Source organism: Mytilus edulis, chromosome 11 (genome assembly GCF_963676685.1).
Source record: "Mytilus edulis chromosome 11, xbMytEdul2.2, whole genome shotgun sequence".
Classification (NCBI taxonomy): Eukaryota; Metazoa; Mollusca; class Bivalvia; order Mytilida; family Mytilidae; genus Mytilus; species Mytilus edulis.
This window is the reverse complement of record NC_092354.1, coordinates 68,024,105-68,042,077: the sequence shown is the minus strand read 5'-3', so window position 1 is coordinate 68,042,077 and position 17,973 is coordinate 68,024,105. Positions and strand designations below refer to the sequence as shown.

Sequence of the window (17,973 nt, the reverse complement as noted above, 5' to 3'; positions counted from 1 at the left end):
TCATCAGACACATTTTTTACACTAGATACCCTAATGATGATTGTGGACAAGTTTGGTTAAATTTGTCTTAGTAGTTTCAGAGGAGAAGATTTTTGTAAAAAATTACAAAAATTTACGAAAAATGGTTAAAAATTGAATATAAAGGGCAATAACTCCTTAAGGGGTCAACTGACCATTTTGGTCAAGTTGACTTATTTGTAGAGCTTACTTTGCTGAACATTATTGCTGTTTACAGTTTATCTCTATCTATAATAATATTCAAGATAATAACCAAAAACGGCAAAATTTCCTTAAAATTACCAATTCAGGGGCAGCAATCCAACAACGGATTGTCTGATTCATCTGAAAATTTCAGGGCAGATAGATCTTAACCTAATGAACATTTTCAACCCCATGTCAGATTTGCTCTAAATGCTTTAGTTTCAGAGATAAAAGCCAAAAACTGCATTTTACCCCTATGTTCTATTTTTAGCCATGTCGGCCATGTTGGTTGGCAGGTGGGGTCATCGGACACATTTTTTAAACTAGATACCCTAATGATGATTGTGGCCAAGTTTGGTTAAATTTGGCCTGTTAGTTTCAGAGGAGAAGATTTTTGTAAAAGTTAACGGACGACGACGGACGCCAAGTGATGAGAAAAGCTCACTTGGCCCTTTGGGCCAGGTGAGCTAAAAAAAGAATTTTGAAAATCAGCCTAGATATAAAAAAAGGTGAAAAAATTAATCTCTCCTTTTTGCCCCTTCCAAGCCCCCTCCACCGGAACCAACATAAAATCCTTTATTCTGACCTGACATGTGTCAAGGATCAAAATAATAAAAGAATTTTGAAAACCGGCCCAGAAATAAAAAAGTTGAAAAAATTATGCTCCCCCTTTTTGCCCCTCCAGAGCTCCCTTTACCGGAACTAACATAAAACCCTTTATTCTGACCTGACATGTGCCAAAGAACCAAATAAAAAAAAGAATTTTGGAATATGTTATGTTTATATATATACTATAGACTATAGTATAGTACAATTGTATTATATTAAAACAGGGTTTTGTTCCACCCAATAGCAATCCACCCAGGGGCGGATACAGAAATTTCAAAAAACCCAGACAAGTGTCACACTTTAAAAATGATTTTCTATTGTTTCAAAACAATTTTGTTCACTCACAAAAATTGGGGGGGGGGGGGGGGGGGGGGGGGGCGTGGCGGGTGCTTAATCTGCCATTGTCACCATATACCGGTATGCCTTGAACTAAAGTATCAAAAAATGGTCCTTCCCCCTATAAAAAAAAATGAAGGTTTCCGACTATATATCAATTAATGCATCTTCATCTACATATCAAGATCCAAACAAAAAAGTCAATCAACCATGAAATTAAAAAAAAAATCCCCCTTTGCATTTTCCGGAGCCCCACCCTACCACCAACTTAAGGTTCTTCTTTGGTCAAAATCCCGGCCTGTTTATAATGTCTGTTTGGAGCAAACTGTAATCTGTTATATCATATATTATACGTCAAAATAATCGTCTTTACTCACTCTACATGAATATGACATTGAAAAAGCATAAATTCACAACTATAACTTATTATTCAGAAAAATGCACTCCCCTATAAAAAAAAAAAATCCAGAGCATTTATATTATCATTTTTGCTTGTGAAAGTATGCAAAATGTGTTCGTAAAACATCAATGCAGGGCAAGCTGTCCTTTTTAGAAATAAAACCTATTTAAAGTCAGTCAAACGAAAAATGTGTTGAATACTAAAATGAAAGTACAATTTGAAGGACATATAAACCTACTTTCACTTTCATGTTAACATTTTGTTTTTCTTTCTGGTGATCTAATTAGCAATTTTAAAAATGTCTGAAAAAGGACAGCTTGCCCTGTATGGATTTTTAAAGAACACATTTATCATATTTTGATAAATAAAACGAATAGTTCAAAACTGCTCTGGACTTTTTGCAAAAAAAGGGGGCTGACATATAAACCTACTTTCACTTTCATGTTAACATATTGTTTTTCTTTCTGGTGATCTAATTAGCAATTTTTAAAAATGTCTAAAAAAGGACAGCTTGCCCTGTATGGATTTTTAAACAACACATTTATCATATTTTGATAAATAAAACGAATAGTTCAAAACTGCTCTGGATTTTTTGCAAAAAAGGGGGGCTGTTTTCCTCAACAATAAGTTATGTTTGTGAATTTATGGTTTTTCAATGTCATATTCATGTAGTATTCATGAGTAAAGACAATTATTTTGAGGTATAATATATGACATAACAGATTATGGTTTGCTCCAAACTTTTGACTTTAGTGAAACTTTATTGTCTTTAAAACCCCCCGATTCACAGAAAATTATGGGGAACAAAAGGTCCCCATTGTCTGTTTTTCAGTTTGAAACTGTTGCCTTCATCTGGTGCCTATGCATTTCATCCTTTAGGACCTCATACTATTTTAATGCAGCCCTCCCCCTTTTCAAAATGTAATGGAAAGGCACGTCCATGCTGACTCTGAGTAACGTAAACATAATTAAAAAATTAAGAACGATTATCCGTCTACATTGATTTAATTTGAGAAGACGGTAAATCCATCTAGTGTGCTTTAGTGTGTAGACGGAAAGTCCGTATAGTTTGCTTTTATTTGTAGACGGAAATCCTGTCTAGTTTGTTTTTAGTTGTAGACGGAAGATCCGTATTGTTTATTTTATGTTGTAGACGGGGAATCCGTACAGTTGTTTTTATCTCTGTTTTTTGTTCAATTCGGTCGGCTTCGGTCGCTGTGTTAAAACATTTAAATGCCGTTTGTATTAGATTTTTTCATTAATTTGGAATGTTTTCTTTCTGATTTGCAATTATCAAATTGATAGAAACACGCAAACATAAAATATTTGGACTTTTCTACCCACCGATATCGACACTTGTGTCCTCCATTTTGGTGCAATTCTGGATTAAAATAGCCGGAAATCTCGCGAGATCTCGTAAAACTCGAACGGAGACTACTTTAGACAAGGGGGTTTCCAATATATTTCTAATAATAGGTACGCTCAATATATATATATACCGAACGGAAGAAAAACTGAGATCCGTATTGATAAGACGGAATATCCGTCTGATATAAATAGACGGATAGCCGTTTTGGAACTGACTGATCACACATCATGTAAACAGAAATCTAATGTAATGTTTCGTGTCACATCTGAATAAAAATTTTATTAATTAGGAAATGATGTTAATGTCACATCATTAATTGTTTTGAAAAAAAAATCATGGAAGCGATATTGATTTATTTAATTCTCAAACCAAACATATTCCATTTTTGATTTACATTTTTTTTTCTCGTAAGCTACCGTCAAATTCACTGTTGACATTTTGTAACCAAGGAGCCGCTATGTTGACTTGCTGAAATAAGTGAATGAACGAATAATGTTATAGAATAGAAAAAAAAACACTTACCTCAAAATATTATTTTAATATAATATAAGCAGGATTAACGTTACATTATCAACATTGTTAAGGAATTTTAAATAGTATTACGAAAGGGATAGTTCAACTGCACTTAAGTGAGCGGTAATGTGAGAAGAAATATCTCAAGATTTATAACAGGCAAACGAGTTCTCGTTGCCATCCCTATTTTGAATACAAACATTCTGTAAGGCCAACAAAATTGTTTTTCCTAAATATGAATTACATATCCAGTTTTCAGAAATAATCAAGGATGTGTATTTTAAGTGAAATATGTTTTTCGATTCCTAATGTTTTTTTTTTATCAAAAACACGTGTATGTAAACTGCATACCAAATGACGGAAGCAACAACTTCAGTTTCACACAGAATGATGTTTTATAGTACAATAAGGAAATAAATGTATCAGTACAAAGTAGCCATGAAGAATGGTAAGGGTTAACTTTTTATTCTAACATTTTACTATAACAGTACATTTTTCGGTACTTATACATCTTCGGATTTCAAATGTTTGGCTTTGAGCGTTCCTGATGAAGGTAAATCCAGAAAAGCGCTTCGGACGCAATAAATTATAAAACGTGTTGTTTTCCATTTTTTTTGCAATATGATCATAGATATCTTTTAATATTTATATTTATATATTTTTCCTAATTAATAGCACTGTTGATTTGATGCAATAACACACATTTGACCTGTTCGGGTATCTATAGAATATTAAGAGTTGGTCAATTTTACTAAAGGCAGCGGTTATATGAGAGAGAAAAACAGGGTTAGAATACATAACAACATGAACAATGAAAGGAAAGAATTGAATAGTTATTGGTGCAATAGTATAATGCCCCAGTATTTGGTACAACTAAAAGGAATTATATTCAGATTGAAATTGATGTATTTGTCATTTTGTACATGTTTGCCATGATAATAGTTGAAATTTGTTTGAACTAATTTTTTTCTTTATGCTGTCCTATACAATGTTTGAACGTTATTGTCAAAATATGGCATACCAGTCCAGTTGGCATAAGTATGACGGGGGGGGGGGGGAGATTATCGATGAATACTTTAATTTTGGATGTAACACGTCTTCTGATTGGCTGAAAGTATTTTGTCTCTCAGCTCATAGACAAAATTTTGTCATGTGACCGTGATGTCATCATCGTTTTTCACGATTTACTCCGGCTTAAAATGGAATTTTAAATTAAATTATAAGGAACATGAGGAATAACTAATATTTGTTCTGTCTATTCGAAATAACATTAACATGTGGTGCTAACTTTAAACTAGTGTAAATGTAATAAGCTGAATAAGATACCATTTCTTTTTGTCTTAGTAGTGTAAATGTAAATCATTTAAAAGTTCGTGTTGTATAAGTACATGAATAAACGAAATAGACCATCAACGACTGTTATCAGGAAACATGATCAGTTAAAAAGTATATGCTTTTAACTTAGAAAATGTTATTTATGAGTTGTTCGTTGTAAGTGACAATAAAAATATGTGGCCAATGTGAGGGAAAAATTAGTACTAATTGAAAGATATACTGTTAATCCAAACTCAACAAATACATTGTCGTTTAAAATTCAAGCATTGTGATGATATCATCTTAATTCTGAGTATGTGTACTATAGAAAGACTGGTTCATCATTTGTCATGACTTTTTCAAAAGATATTTGCATCTACGATTTCCAATTTAGTAGTAATACATTATACGCCTGATAAATTATGAAGTTGATCTTTTCATTGAACATTCTTTCCATATCAAATGTCGTCTTCATACAAATGCATGTGTGTAAAGATAATCAGATGAACCCATTTGTAAAACTGTAGTCAACTATTTCGACAATTGGTTATTAACAATTTTGAGCAGAACGACTTAATCGTTATCAAAGGTACCAGGATTATAATTTACGAGTTTCATCTACATAAGTCTCATCAATGACGCTCATATCAAAATATTTCTAAAGCCAAACAAGTACAAAGTTAAAGCTTAACAAATTCTAGCAAGATTTTCTATATTTCTTTGTGATGTCACAATTATTGTATCAGTATCGGAACATTTTAAAACAGCTACATCAGTTTGTAATTATAACAAAAGACCACTTCACCAGGGAAAGAAAAAAAGAATAAAATCAATGATTCGCAGGATGTCTGTCAAAAAAATCTGATGTGCATATTTTTTAACTCTTGAGTGATAGAATATCAGAATAGTCGTCTTATTTGAAAGTAAGCTGAATGTGTAGTGTCTGGATTCTAAAAGAAGGTTATATATAACATAGCAGAAAACGCTTTCCCATTAGAAGTCCTACTTTTAGAAAATATGCATTTCCCTTAGTTGTTCACTTACGTTTAAGGGTCATAATTTTAAATTAACTATTTACAAAACTTTGAATTTTTGAAATGCTAAGGCTTTTTTATCCCTGGAAAAGATTACTTTAACTGTATTTGGCAAAGATTTAAGAATTTTTGTCCTCGGTGCTTTTTTTTTATTCGAGCGACACTGATGAGTCTTTTGTAGACATAACGCGCCTCTGGCGCAAATACAAAATTTCAATCCTGGTTTCTATGGGGATTTTTCTTAATTCAAAATTCAATTCTCCTTCGCCATCCTCGTCTGAATTTAAAAAAAAATCTATAGTAAAATCCTTGGTATAATCAATAAAACAAAACTCTAGGCATAGGTTTTTTCATATAATATAAGATGATCTCACCTTTTAAACCACCAAATTATTTTACGTGCATATACTACTCAAATATATTTTTATCCCAAAACAAGAACCCGTTAAATAACTATTCTCACTAACCAGTTCTGAACATATAAATAGTATAACTATAACAAAGGGACCCCCCCCCCCAAAAAAAAAAAGTCTCAACGAAAAGAAATTAAATGACCAGGAATTAAAAAAAAAGACAATACCATTTATTTCACAAAACAAAAATGTTTGCAGCTTGATCCATTACTTTTCTGGAGTGTATGTCATTCTACCATTACAAATCATGCGACATAAGTATCAAATATCGATATTTCCTTTTATTTTAGGGTATGGTAATTTTCTTCCGGTTTTATTTTTGTTACAAGGTGAGTTCGATAAAGTGATTAAGATATCAAGACAATGTTGACTGCTGTATCCTAACTTTTAACACTTTTACCTTGATGTCTGATTGTTTTGATCACACATCGTTGTCAATATAATGGAATTTAATACGACTGTCATAAAAATGAAAGACTTAGCTAGCTATACAATCAGGTTTAATCGTCCATTTTCTACATCAGAAAATGCCTATACCAAGTCAGGAATATGAAAGTTGTTATCCATTCGTAGGATGTGTTTGAGCTTTTCATTATGCCATTTGATTACGGACTATCCGTTTTGATCTTTTTTCGGTATTTTTGCATTTCATGTGGTCCTAAACATGCCAAACATCATAATGTAAGACAGTGGTTTTTTTTAGAGAGACAAAAAAATAAGCTAAATGTGAAAATCATTAAAATATGCAGGGATTTAGCTGAATCTGTATTCATATTAATGAAAAAATAATACGAATAAATCTATGTAGTATGGTAACCAATAATAAATCAATATACTGCGTACTTAATATTTACGAAAAATCATTATAACAAATTAGTGGAAAAATGTTGGAGTTCAAATGAGTTGATTGAATCCCTTCAAACAGAAAATGTGTGTAATGCATCTTACGATTCCTAAATGCCACATCCTTTACAGAAACGTATGCGTGAATCACCGAAGTAATTACTATGAGATTAATATATGTTTATTGAAATGAATAAATGCTTTATACTCCCAATATGGTTGAAGGCATACATAAATCAACAAAATAAGTTTACAATAGATCATAAAAACAATAAAAAGAACAAAACATTATATACATATGTTTAAACGCATACTGAAGACATCACGACGATAATGAGGAAACAAACGTACTTTTTTTAATCATTTCAGCAAATTTTAACCTAATCGATTCAATGAATAAAGTTTACGCAACGGAGGGGACCAAGTCAATTCTTTTGTTTCCGGTCTCCTACAAGATTAGAGAATGCCGTTTTATACGGAACAGAGAACTAATTTACATAAGCGAGATGAATAACATGAGTATATATAGTTTTGCATTGACCAAAGATATAGGAATTCATATCATTAATACAACAGCAAAACATGCTGGAGTCTATAAATTGAACCAATGGCTAAACTATTATCCTGGATTGGAACTCAAAATTTCTAGTAAGTTTACTGTAACATCCACATTGCATCAAATTTGTTTTGTAATCTTCAACGGAAAAAATCTTACTGATTAATAAGATAAAAAAAACAATTAGAAGGACATGTGGTCAATTGTTAGCACATTGATTGTCTAACAACAATGATTTAAATGCTAAGACGTAAGAGAAGAAGATTTGTGTTCACTCATAACACCTAAGGTTTTGGACAACTTGGACTGATAAATGTTGTACAATTGGATACCACTCTTGTCGAATGTGCTGTTAGGGTTTTGGTTAATCTTAACGGAATGGAGATTTTATAATTAATTAATTGCGGGAAAATATTTCAAACAATGATTGCACCATCAAAATTCTTTTTCATCGTTTATTTACCCTTGATTCCTGTATGTTTCATTTACAAGTTCATAACTTTAAAACAATTTAAAAATATCTCACTTAACAGCATAATTGGTCCTAGATTTAATATGTCATGTAACCACTCACATATACATTGTAAACAAAAATTGTATTTGCAGACATGTCATGTCCATCTCGGTCACGTAGACAAGTCTGTGCAGATGAAGGATTATCACCAACACTTATTTTTTTACTCGATCTCCATCTTTATCGTGCTAAGAGCAAAGAGGAGATCTTAAAGAGAGAAAACTTCAGAACAATTAGAAACTATAGCCTAGATCTTAAAATATACAATGTTACTCCTGAAGACGAAGGCGATTATCAATGTTATACACGTTTTTATCGTACTAGAGTCAAGCTTTTAGTAGCAAGTAAGTAGTTGTCTATCTTAAGCATGTTAAGGAAAATGAATTAAAGAACAGTACTTACCGTAACTGATGCTGATCTTTTTTGATTATTTAAAGTCTATATATGTCTATTATATTTTTCAAATGGCAGGCAAAACCGCAGAAAATTGTAAAATTCGTCACTAAAGAGCAAAGTCTCTCATAACGCTTCGGGTTTTCTCTAATATAACGATTTCAAAACAGTAGACAGTACTTGCATTTTACCCATATGTTCTATTTTTATCGGTAGCGGCCATCTAGACTGATAGGTGGGGTCATTAGATACATGTTGTAACATTAGAGACTCAAGTTAGGATTGTGGCAAAGTTTGGTTAAATTTGGCCCAGTAGTTTCTGAGGAGAAGATTATAGTAAATTTTAACGGAGGACGACGACGATGATGACGGACGATGGACGACGAACAACGGATGTGATGAGAAAAACTTACTTCGCCAATATGAAGTCTTAACTCTACTGATAAGGTATTATAAATTACATGTTGTTTGAAACAAAGACTACATTAATTTTGCAAGCTGTTTGCTGAGGCAATTATTTAGTTTTTTAACATTATCTTATTACAGAATTATGGTTCGAAAACAAGACTTATCTAAACACAATAGATGGACAGGAGGGGATGGAATTAACGATAACGTGTAAAGCTGACACCGAACAGTTTATTACTGCCTTAAAATTAGAATCGAACGAAACAACAGTTGCAATTGGTGATAATCAATCTGTTATCTATACTTTTGTACCCGACCGTACAAATCATCTGACAAAATATCAATGTATGGATAAAACAAAACCATCGATTATGATAGAAGTTCAGTTAACCATAAACTGTAAGTTCATTAAACTGTACCATATTTTATTACTAGACAACTTAGCTAGCACAATACAAAGATTTTTTCACTCCCAATCAGACAACTTTAAACTGATGTAATTCATTTCATCCTTCTTTATATCTTATAAATGAGGTACCAAAAGAAAGAAGAAAGATTAATCTTTCAAATTGTGATAATTTCATTATGACATGATTATTACATAATTAATTATTATGTAATTAGTTGCTATATTGTGATGTCCACACTTGAATGAATTTAGCGTTTTTGTTCTTCATAGCATCCCAAAATATTTTATAGATTCTTGTACTACACAGCTTTACCTCCAAAACTGTGTCTCAGATTTCCAAAAACATCAATAGAACAAATTTTATACCCAATTGAATTTAGTGGTCTCTAATGAATTGATGTTGCAAACTTCATTGAAGATTTATGAGAGAATGAAATACAATAGGAAAAATCTGAGACACAGTTTTGGAGGTCAAACTGTGTTGTGCAAGAATCTATAAAAAACTTTTAGGATGCTATGAAGAACAAAGAAGCTAAATTCATTCAAGTATGGACATCACAGAATGGCAACTAATTACATAACAATTAATTATGTAATAATTATTTCATAATGAAATTGTCACAATTTGAAAGATTGTTCCTTCTTCTTTCTTTTGGTACCTCATTTATAAAATTTAAAGAAAGATGAGTTGAATTACATCAGTTTAAAGATGTCTGATTGGGGATGAAAAATCTTTGTATTGTGCTACCTTAAATATAAATTATTTACATTAAAAACGAGATTATTTGCTGTACAAATTACAGCAAAACAAAAAAGATACAAGAGGGACATTCAACCTCATAGATCAAAAATAAACTGACAACGCCATGGTTAAAAATGAAAAAAGACAAACAGACAAATAATTGTAACCATGACACAACATATCAAAATAAAAAATAAGCAACACGAACCCAAGCAAAACTGGGGGTGATCTCATGTGCTCTGGAAGGGTAAGCAGATCCTGTACCACATATGACACCCGTCGTGTTGCTCATGTTTTTACAAACCCGGTAAATAGTCTAATTTGGTAGGTCACATTCATGAAAATGGCAGGGGATTGTAGTTACGACGTCGTAAGAATCATATCCGATATCATCTTTGAAACGATTATTCCATAACAGTCAACCAACTCGTTATGGCGTCCGTAAAATTTACGAAGGAATCATTTCAACTTCCCCATTTGAAGTTCGTTTAATAGCTTCCTTGTGAACAGCGACCCTCTATCAAGGAAATAATGATAGGAAATACAAGCACGGTAATATACATGTTGCTGTTTGGTGTGAGCTAAAGGCACATGTCACAAATATTGCATGCGAATCAATGACTAAAATATGTAAACAATATCGAAATATGACCTCATATATGAATGAAGGTTTCAGTAGATCTTTAAAAAGACAAAACCATAGTGATGTGACTTGCATAAAGTTCATATGCACTGTACACCCCATTGTTTGTTACAACGAGACTCAGAGACATTTGAAGTTTTTAATTAATGCAATTGAATTAAATTATCTCGCAAATATGATCACATTGAGACTTTATTTCTCAAAAAAGTAAATAAAAAAAGGAAGTCATTAAAATCAGACAAAATCAAATGATCGATTATATTAATCAACAAATATGGAACAGAAAACAGCTCGAACATTCCGGACAATTCTTATTCTTTATTGAATTGTTTTTATGTAGGAGGATATATAGAACTCCTATTCCAAGATTAAATTTCTTAGTCTGAATTACAGATGCTCCTGCAGTTAAAATTCGCTATACGAACGAAACGATTGAATGTGATTGCGATGGAGTTCCGGCAATTTATACGACGTACCAACTAGATCAACTATCTACGAATGGGGAACTTATTCGTTCAGTAAATTTGAATAACAAAGTATTCGCCTTGTCCAAGGAGCCTTTTCCGTACCAGAGAAATGGTAAATATGTTTGTTTTGTCAGTAATGGTATACCATCTGTGAATGGATTGGTATTACAGACTTGGTCAACAAATGTGAAATATGAAGGTAAAAAAATAATTATTTTGAGGATTATATATTGTTTTTAATATTATAGTATAGGGTGTCACTAACTGTATCTAAAACAGTTCAAAAAGAAGTTTTGCTACAAGTATTTTTGTTTTTGCGACTATACATATAATAGTAACGGTATCAAAAGAGGAACTTAAATATAGCCCAAGGCAATCCAGACAATATTTTTTTTGTGTGAAAGAGAATACTAGTAGTATAAAAAAGAAGATGTGGTATGATTGCCAATGAGACAACTATCCACAAAAGACCAAAATGACACAGACATTAACAACTAGTAAGCCTTATTTTGAAATTATAAGCAAGATTTTAAACAGAAAGTTTTTATCAAACAGTATTCATATATTGACAGTTCATCAGCAGATGTATTAACACTGTTGTACTAATAAAATTAACGGTACCAATATCACTGCATTCGATGCACATTATTACAATTCATATCTTTCGAAGATGATCTACCCAAAAATATACGTTCTGAAAAATATTGTGTCATATATATCTTAATAACATCTATGTCAATTTCCAAATGTTTTCCTATGTGTCATTACAAGTTACTTCGCTTCAATACAATACCAATAGTATATAAGGACATCTGTTCAGGAATATAAAAAAAAAGACGGTGGAAATTATTCAAGCTCTTTGTAATTTGACATTTGCTCTCATTGAACATTTCTAAGTCTAAGTAAGTTGTTGACATTGAGTGGAACAGAACAAATTGACAGGATTATAATGGCTTATACCAAGATATTTACCTGTTTTTCGAGTTGCAGGACAGATGCCTCTTACATATCCAAGGCAGTTGAGGTAACCTTTGGTTTCGGCATAGTGGTGTGCTTGTACAATGAGGTAATGTCGTCTCAAATCCAGGGATTTTGATTTTCCAAAGTAATAAATCTTATTCAAATGAAATCAATCTTTTTAAAAAAAATCAGTCAAGCCCAACACATTTAAAATGACCACAAATAATTAATCTGACTCTGTTTTCGTCAGGATATCGTATTGCAAACATTTTTTGCAATAGTACTTTTCTACTTTAATATGTACTTATTAGTCTTTCTTTTGTGTTTTGTAAGGTCCACCTGTATTTCCAAAAGAAAACAGCAATGTCAAAATTGGAGAAATTGGACAATCAATTACACTGTCCTTCTACTTGTACAGCTACCCGGATGTAGAAGAAATATACATTGAAAAATTAGGAAGCGATCAAACGAAAAATAGGAAACGCAACAATTTCAATATTTTGAATTATGTATTGCACTACACCGAATTTGATTACCAATTAGGAATACACGGTTATGAAATTTTGATTGAACATATGGTACTGGACTTTCAAGTCTATCGTATTACAGCAAAGAATCGTTTTGGGTCAAGCGATTATGAATTTGAAATAAAAGACAATAGTAAGTAGATAAGCTTACAAGACGTCATGCTACATCTCTTGTTACTGAATATTGTTTTGTTAAAGCATTGCTGCATTCAAGGGGGCATCTACGTGTCATCAAATTGACAGTCTTGCGTTTATATATACAGAATACAATTTATATCTTAAATGTACCACGGAATTATTATTTCGAATTAATCCAAATCTGTTCCTTCATTATTATCCAACTACGTAATTTATTGTTCAAAAATGACATTTGCAAATTGTGATGCCTTTCGTAAAGTTTTGATTAAATTCGTCAATCTTAAATCGATTTTATAATGTATTGGGAATAAATGTTTGTACATAAATTGATGTTCCATTAGATTTTAAAACATGCCAATATCCTTTTATTCGTTAGAACACTTGACACAATTAGGTGTTCGGTAGTTTCTTCCTCCACAATATTTTATTTTTATATTCTGTGGATTCAATATTATTCGTTGGATACCAATTTTCGTTGATTTCGTGGATATCGGTAAACCCCGAATACAATTACACATGAATGCAGACTTGGCTATCTAATATCCACGAAAATGCAAGCTTTTTCTCAATCCACGAACATTTATACTTACGAACATAAATGAATCAACATTATAATTTGTTTTCTAATTATCTCGAATTTATATGCAGATTCCTTGATAAAGATATTAATCAAACATAATTAATATATTAGTTCACTTCATATGAGTAAAAGACGAAACAGAATAAATATTCAACTCTAAAGAAATTCGTTCTAATCTAACGTCATATGGCGATTACTATATTTTATTCTGTTGGCAACATAAAAAATTGCATGTCTAAATGAATCAACTGCAGATTTAAGAAACCAATATTATTACATGTTGACAACTTGAAAAAACTAAATAAGTAACTATAATGTTTGTTTTTATAACAATTTCAGATAATATTCCACTGAGCAAAAGTAAGAGGAAGTACTTTGCGACACTGTACAGCATATCTACGGTTATATGTGTTTACTTTCTTATTGTTCACGTCTGTTGCTTTTCAAAACTAATTAGGACTCGGTTTCACAAACAACATGATGAACCTGAAAACCACCATTATCATACTTATGATGAAATTGAGACAACATCAATACGGGCTGACAATACTGTACGTTCTCCTAACCCCAACGAAAATCACGATCAGAATTTAGAACGCCAAAGTTTGTCAGCTTCCTCAAATACTGTTTATGAGGATGTTGCACCAGTTGAAGTGATCCAAAACTCCTTCGTGAATAGATTACTACAACCCGAGATAACAGAAGAACCTGGACAACGAATTTTGATATCCTCGAATGATTTGGACGCTTCGAAAATGGATATGTCCGTAGTATCATCAACTGCTATGCCAAGTACGACAAATTACCAAAATTGCAATCAGTGTAACACAAATACAAATAAAGAAATACCAAGCGATATCAACAGTCAAATAAGTATTGACTCTGATAGTTGCACATCAAGTTATTCCATGGTGGGCATCGGTGGAGATGGGTATGAAAATCCGTACGAAATAGTTTTACAAGAACGTCAAGAAATGCATAAGTACACTGAAATTACAAATGAAAGAAATAGCAGTATCTCATCTACTACGTCTAGGTGTGACGATCATGAATTTTAAACGTACATGACAAAAGAGATGAGTTACATCAATCTCCAACTATGACTTACATCCAGATTATGTTTGACCTGTATAGAGCACCTTATGTCATCCCTGTTAAGTAGTGGGTTTCTTACTGTTAATTATTTGATTTCTATGTGGAATGATGTTTTTTTTAACGTTTTTGTTTTTATTTGGTTCATATTTTTCATGTCGGGACCTTTGATAACATATTATACAGTATGAATTGTTCTTATTATTGAAGGTCGTACGGTTGTCTATATTTACTAACGTCCACTTCATTTAAACTTTGGTGGATAGTTGTCTCATTGACAATCACAATACATCTCCATCTTTCATATTGTCTCTCGTAAAGAAATTTTGTTCTGAAACGGTTATATTAATCTAAACAGATGTAAAAGGACCGAACAATAAATTATTACGACATTTTCAGTCTTTCAATCAATTTTCGGACGTATATACTGCGGTTAATTCAATACTTTCCCTGTACACATCTAAATCATACTGAAGAGATATTTTAAATTTATATTAAATTGTCTGCAAGCGAATTTGGTGAACATTACTCAGTTTCGACAGCAAATAAGTCTGAAAATTGATTGAAAGAATGAACATGACTAAATAAAAAATTGTTTAAACTTTTTAGATCATATGCATGTTAAGCTAGGTCACTAAGACATTTAAAGACTAAAATTTAGCGACTAGTGCGAGTTAAGAATCCTCCGTCTTATAGATTTTCAGTGGTCATTCACTATGTTCTAACTATTTTTCCATACGCAAATTCAGATTAAATTGGTGAACAGTTGGGAATACATCTGGTCGAGAAACTGTATTTAAAAAATGACCAAATAGCTGTGGTTAGTCAACAGAAACATTGTTTGCACTTTTTACATGACAAATGATCATATTTCTGGTTCAGTGTGCAATAAACATTGATTATTTATTCATATTAAATATTTTAATTTTAATACTTTAGCATTCCTTTCTGATATTAGGTTTGGTCATTGTTGAAGACAGTACAAAGACCTACGATCTGTTTTATTTCATTTGAACTCAGATAGTTCAGTTGTATTAGCAATCATACTACAGGTCCTGTATGCTTAATTTTAAGTTGATGACTACTTCAAATAAAAATCTTGAAATATATTTCATGTGAAATTGCTAATGACATTGTATATATATTGTGGACTTTTTTTCTTTGTTTTATTTAGAAGTACAACATAATATTACACAGTTTGTGTGGTCCCCTTATGCACTACATCGGTAAACTCAAGACTTGTTAGGAAAGCATACAAAAAAGTTGTTGTAATAATTCTTTGACTTACAGAGAGCGTTGAAATGTCCATATACCAACAATAGGAAGTCTCTTTCTGATTCCGACCGGAATTGTTTGTATGTATATATCCCGCACATTAAATATCTGATGCGTTTATATTATCTATTCTAATATGACGTTCTTCTTTAGCTTTGGGTACAAAGCCATGTTCTGATTTGAATAGAACATGGACTGCACGTGATTGACGTCATAATTGAAATTGCAACGTCAGATAAATTTTGAACAACGCCAGAGATCAAAATGGACATTTTTGTTGGTGTTGCTCGCTAGGAAATTAAATAAAAACATTCTAAAAGTAAGTTTAAATGTTTCTGTACTTTTTTTTATTGATCAACTGTTGATTTTTCTATAACGTTTTTGTTCATGAAATCAAAATGGCGACATTTCGAGCGTATAGAGCGTGGCATGAAAGAATTATTTCTTAATTATTATTATCATTATTAATGCCATTTCAGTCACTATATCAAACATTAAACATATTGTAACTTGAAACGTTTTACTAGTATAAAGTCACTTACTATACATTTAAATTTAAGTTAGATCAGATATCTTTTTCTGAGCATCAATTCTGGGCATATTTTAAATTTGAAATACTTTTTTTTCCTTTTTTTTCAAGTGTCATTCAATATTCAATGGATACATCTTTTAAAACTTGAAATTTGTAAACAAGATTATCCAAAAAAAGACATTTTTCAGAAGAAGAAAAAACCCAACTTGAAACATTATATTTATAAATTTGATAGAAGAATTTGTTTTTGGAAAAACTTCAGGAAAATAAGTTCCGTACGTACCCCTTATTGTTATTTTGTAAAAGTTTTGGAGTATATATAAAAGACCATAAAAGCATTTATCTCATAACTGTTTGACCAATTTTATCGGTCAATGATTCCTCAGTTAGTTTTTCCACTCTATCCATCGATCAAAACAAGTATATGCAGCCGCGGGTCTCCACCGGTCTCCGATGGTCTTTGTAGCAGGGAGAAAACTTGACATGAAGGCAAGAAGGCCAAAAACAAAACTGCCAAATGTCAATCTTTCTTTAGTTAGTAGAAAACGTTATTTATCAAATTAATATGACTTGAAATTAGGGGGACGCATATTGTACATTTGTAAATGAGTAAATAAGAAACACTTGTTACTGTGCAGATAAAATCTTGGGGGTCGATAGTCTAGATGCAGAAGTACATGTAAATCGATTCATTGTTATATAATGATTTCAATGGAAAATAGCCTTGATCATGTAAGTACCATAACATTTTCAATTTCAAAATATAGAGATGTGCTGATGACCAACACGCACCTGGTACATACATGGAAAATAACATCCTGCATTTCTAAGTATGAATACTCGACTTTTTTTAAATCCACTGTTAAACAATTATTATCGGAAACGTCATATTATCATAACTATGAGGAAAAAACAGGATTACCCTTTGACAATTACTCATTGATAATACTAAATATTTGATGTATGAAGAGAGTACGCTAGTGTTGAATTCGTAATTTTTTAATTGTTATAATATTCATAACTATTTCCGATGATTTTGTTAATTCCCATTATACATATTTCTATTATCTGCATTGATACCTCATCAATTAGAATAGATTCATAAAATACAAATGTAATGTGCAATGGTTTCAGTTATGTATTTAAAAAATAAATAGTAAGCCTTGTAATGCGTTCTCTCTTTCTGGACGGAACACAGTCTGAAAATGTTAGCAATTTCTTGGTGCACATGTTTTATCAATACCAATGCAAATGCATCCATTGCACAGGTGATCACGTAGTTATCAGCTTATCATGTTGTTCAGTATTCTATGCTGTGTTTAGTCTTTTAGTCTTTTCTTTTCTTTTTTGTCATCGTGTTGTCAGTTTATTTTCGACTTGCATTGAGAGTTTGAATTTCCCTTTGGTATATTTTGAGTCTCTTTGGAAATAAGTTATTAAACGTTCTGAACTATTTACACCAGGAAAAATGTAAATAAATAATACTCTGATCAAGTTATAGTCATTTGTCATGAATTTGAATGAATATATATGCATATAAAGTTTATTAAGCATGACATAGATTGGGGGTTTGACGGCAAGTGCTGTTTCCATTACACTTAACTTTAAATGAGAAACACCAATAGTACCACTTCTATAACTGAACTCATTATACCCAAGGTTTAGGAACACGTTAGTCCAGAGTTTGTTTCTGTTTTCAAGTGAC

General features: G+C 31.7%; 2 protein-coding genes across 2 annotated transcripts in view; one reads left to right on the top strand and one right to left on the bottom strand.

The window, feature by feature from the left end:
• LOC139496133 (uncharacterized) overlaps positions 1–3,040 on the bottom strand; it is a 9,445-nt gene extending 6,405 nt beyond the window's left edge. Inside the window, exon 1 of the mRNA XM_071284599.1 lies at positions 2,891–3,040. Within this exon, the coding sequence (XP_071140700.1) occupies positions 2,891–2,915 (25 nt within the window). The 5' untranslated portion in view covers positions 2,916–3,040. The remainder of the gene's footprint in view (positions 1–2,890) is intronic.
• A 722-nt stretch (positions 3,041–3,762) lies between these two features.
• LOC139496132 (uncharacterized) lies at positions 3,763–15,392 on the top strand. The gene is made up of 8 exons (XM_071284598.1): positions 3,763–3,876; positions 6,480–6,518; positions 7,402–7,680; positions 8,195–8,446; positions 9,042–9,302; positions 11,091–11,363; positions 12,458–12,784; positions 13,709–15,392. The coding sequence occupies exons 1-8, from the start codon at positions 3,846–3,848 to the stop codon at positions 14,425–14,427; spliced, it is 2,181 nt and encodes a 726-aa protein (XP_071140699.1). The 5' UTR covers positions 3,763–3,845; the 3' UTR covers positions 14,428–15,392.
• Positions 15,393–17,973: the final 2,581 nt, after the last annotated feature.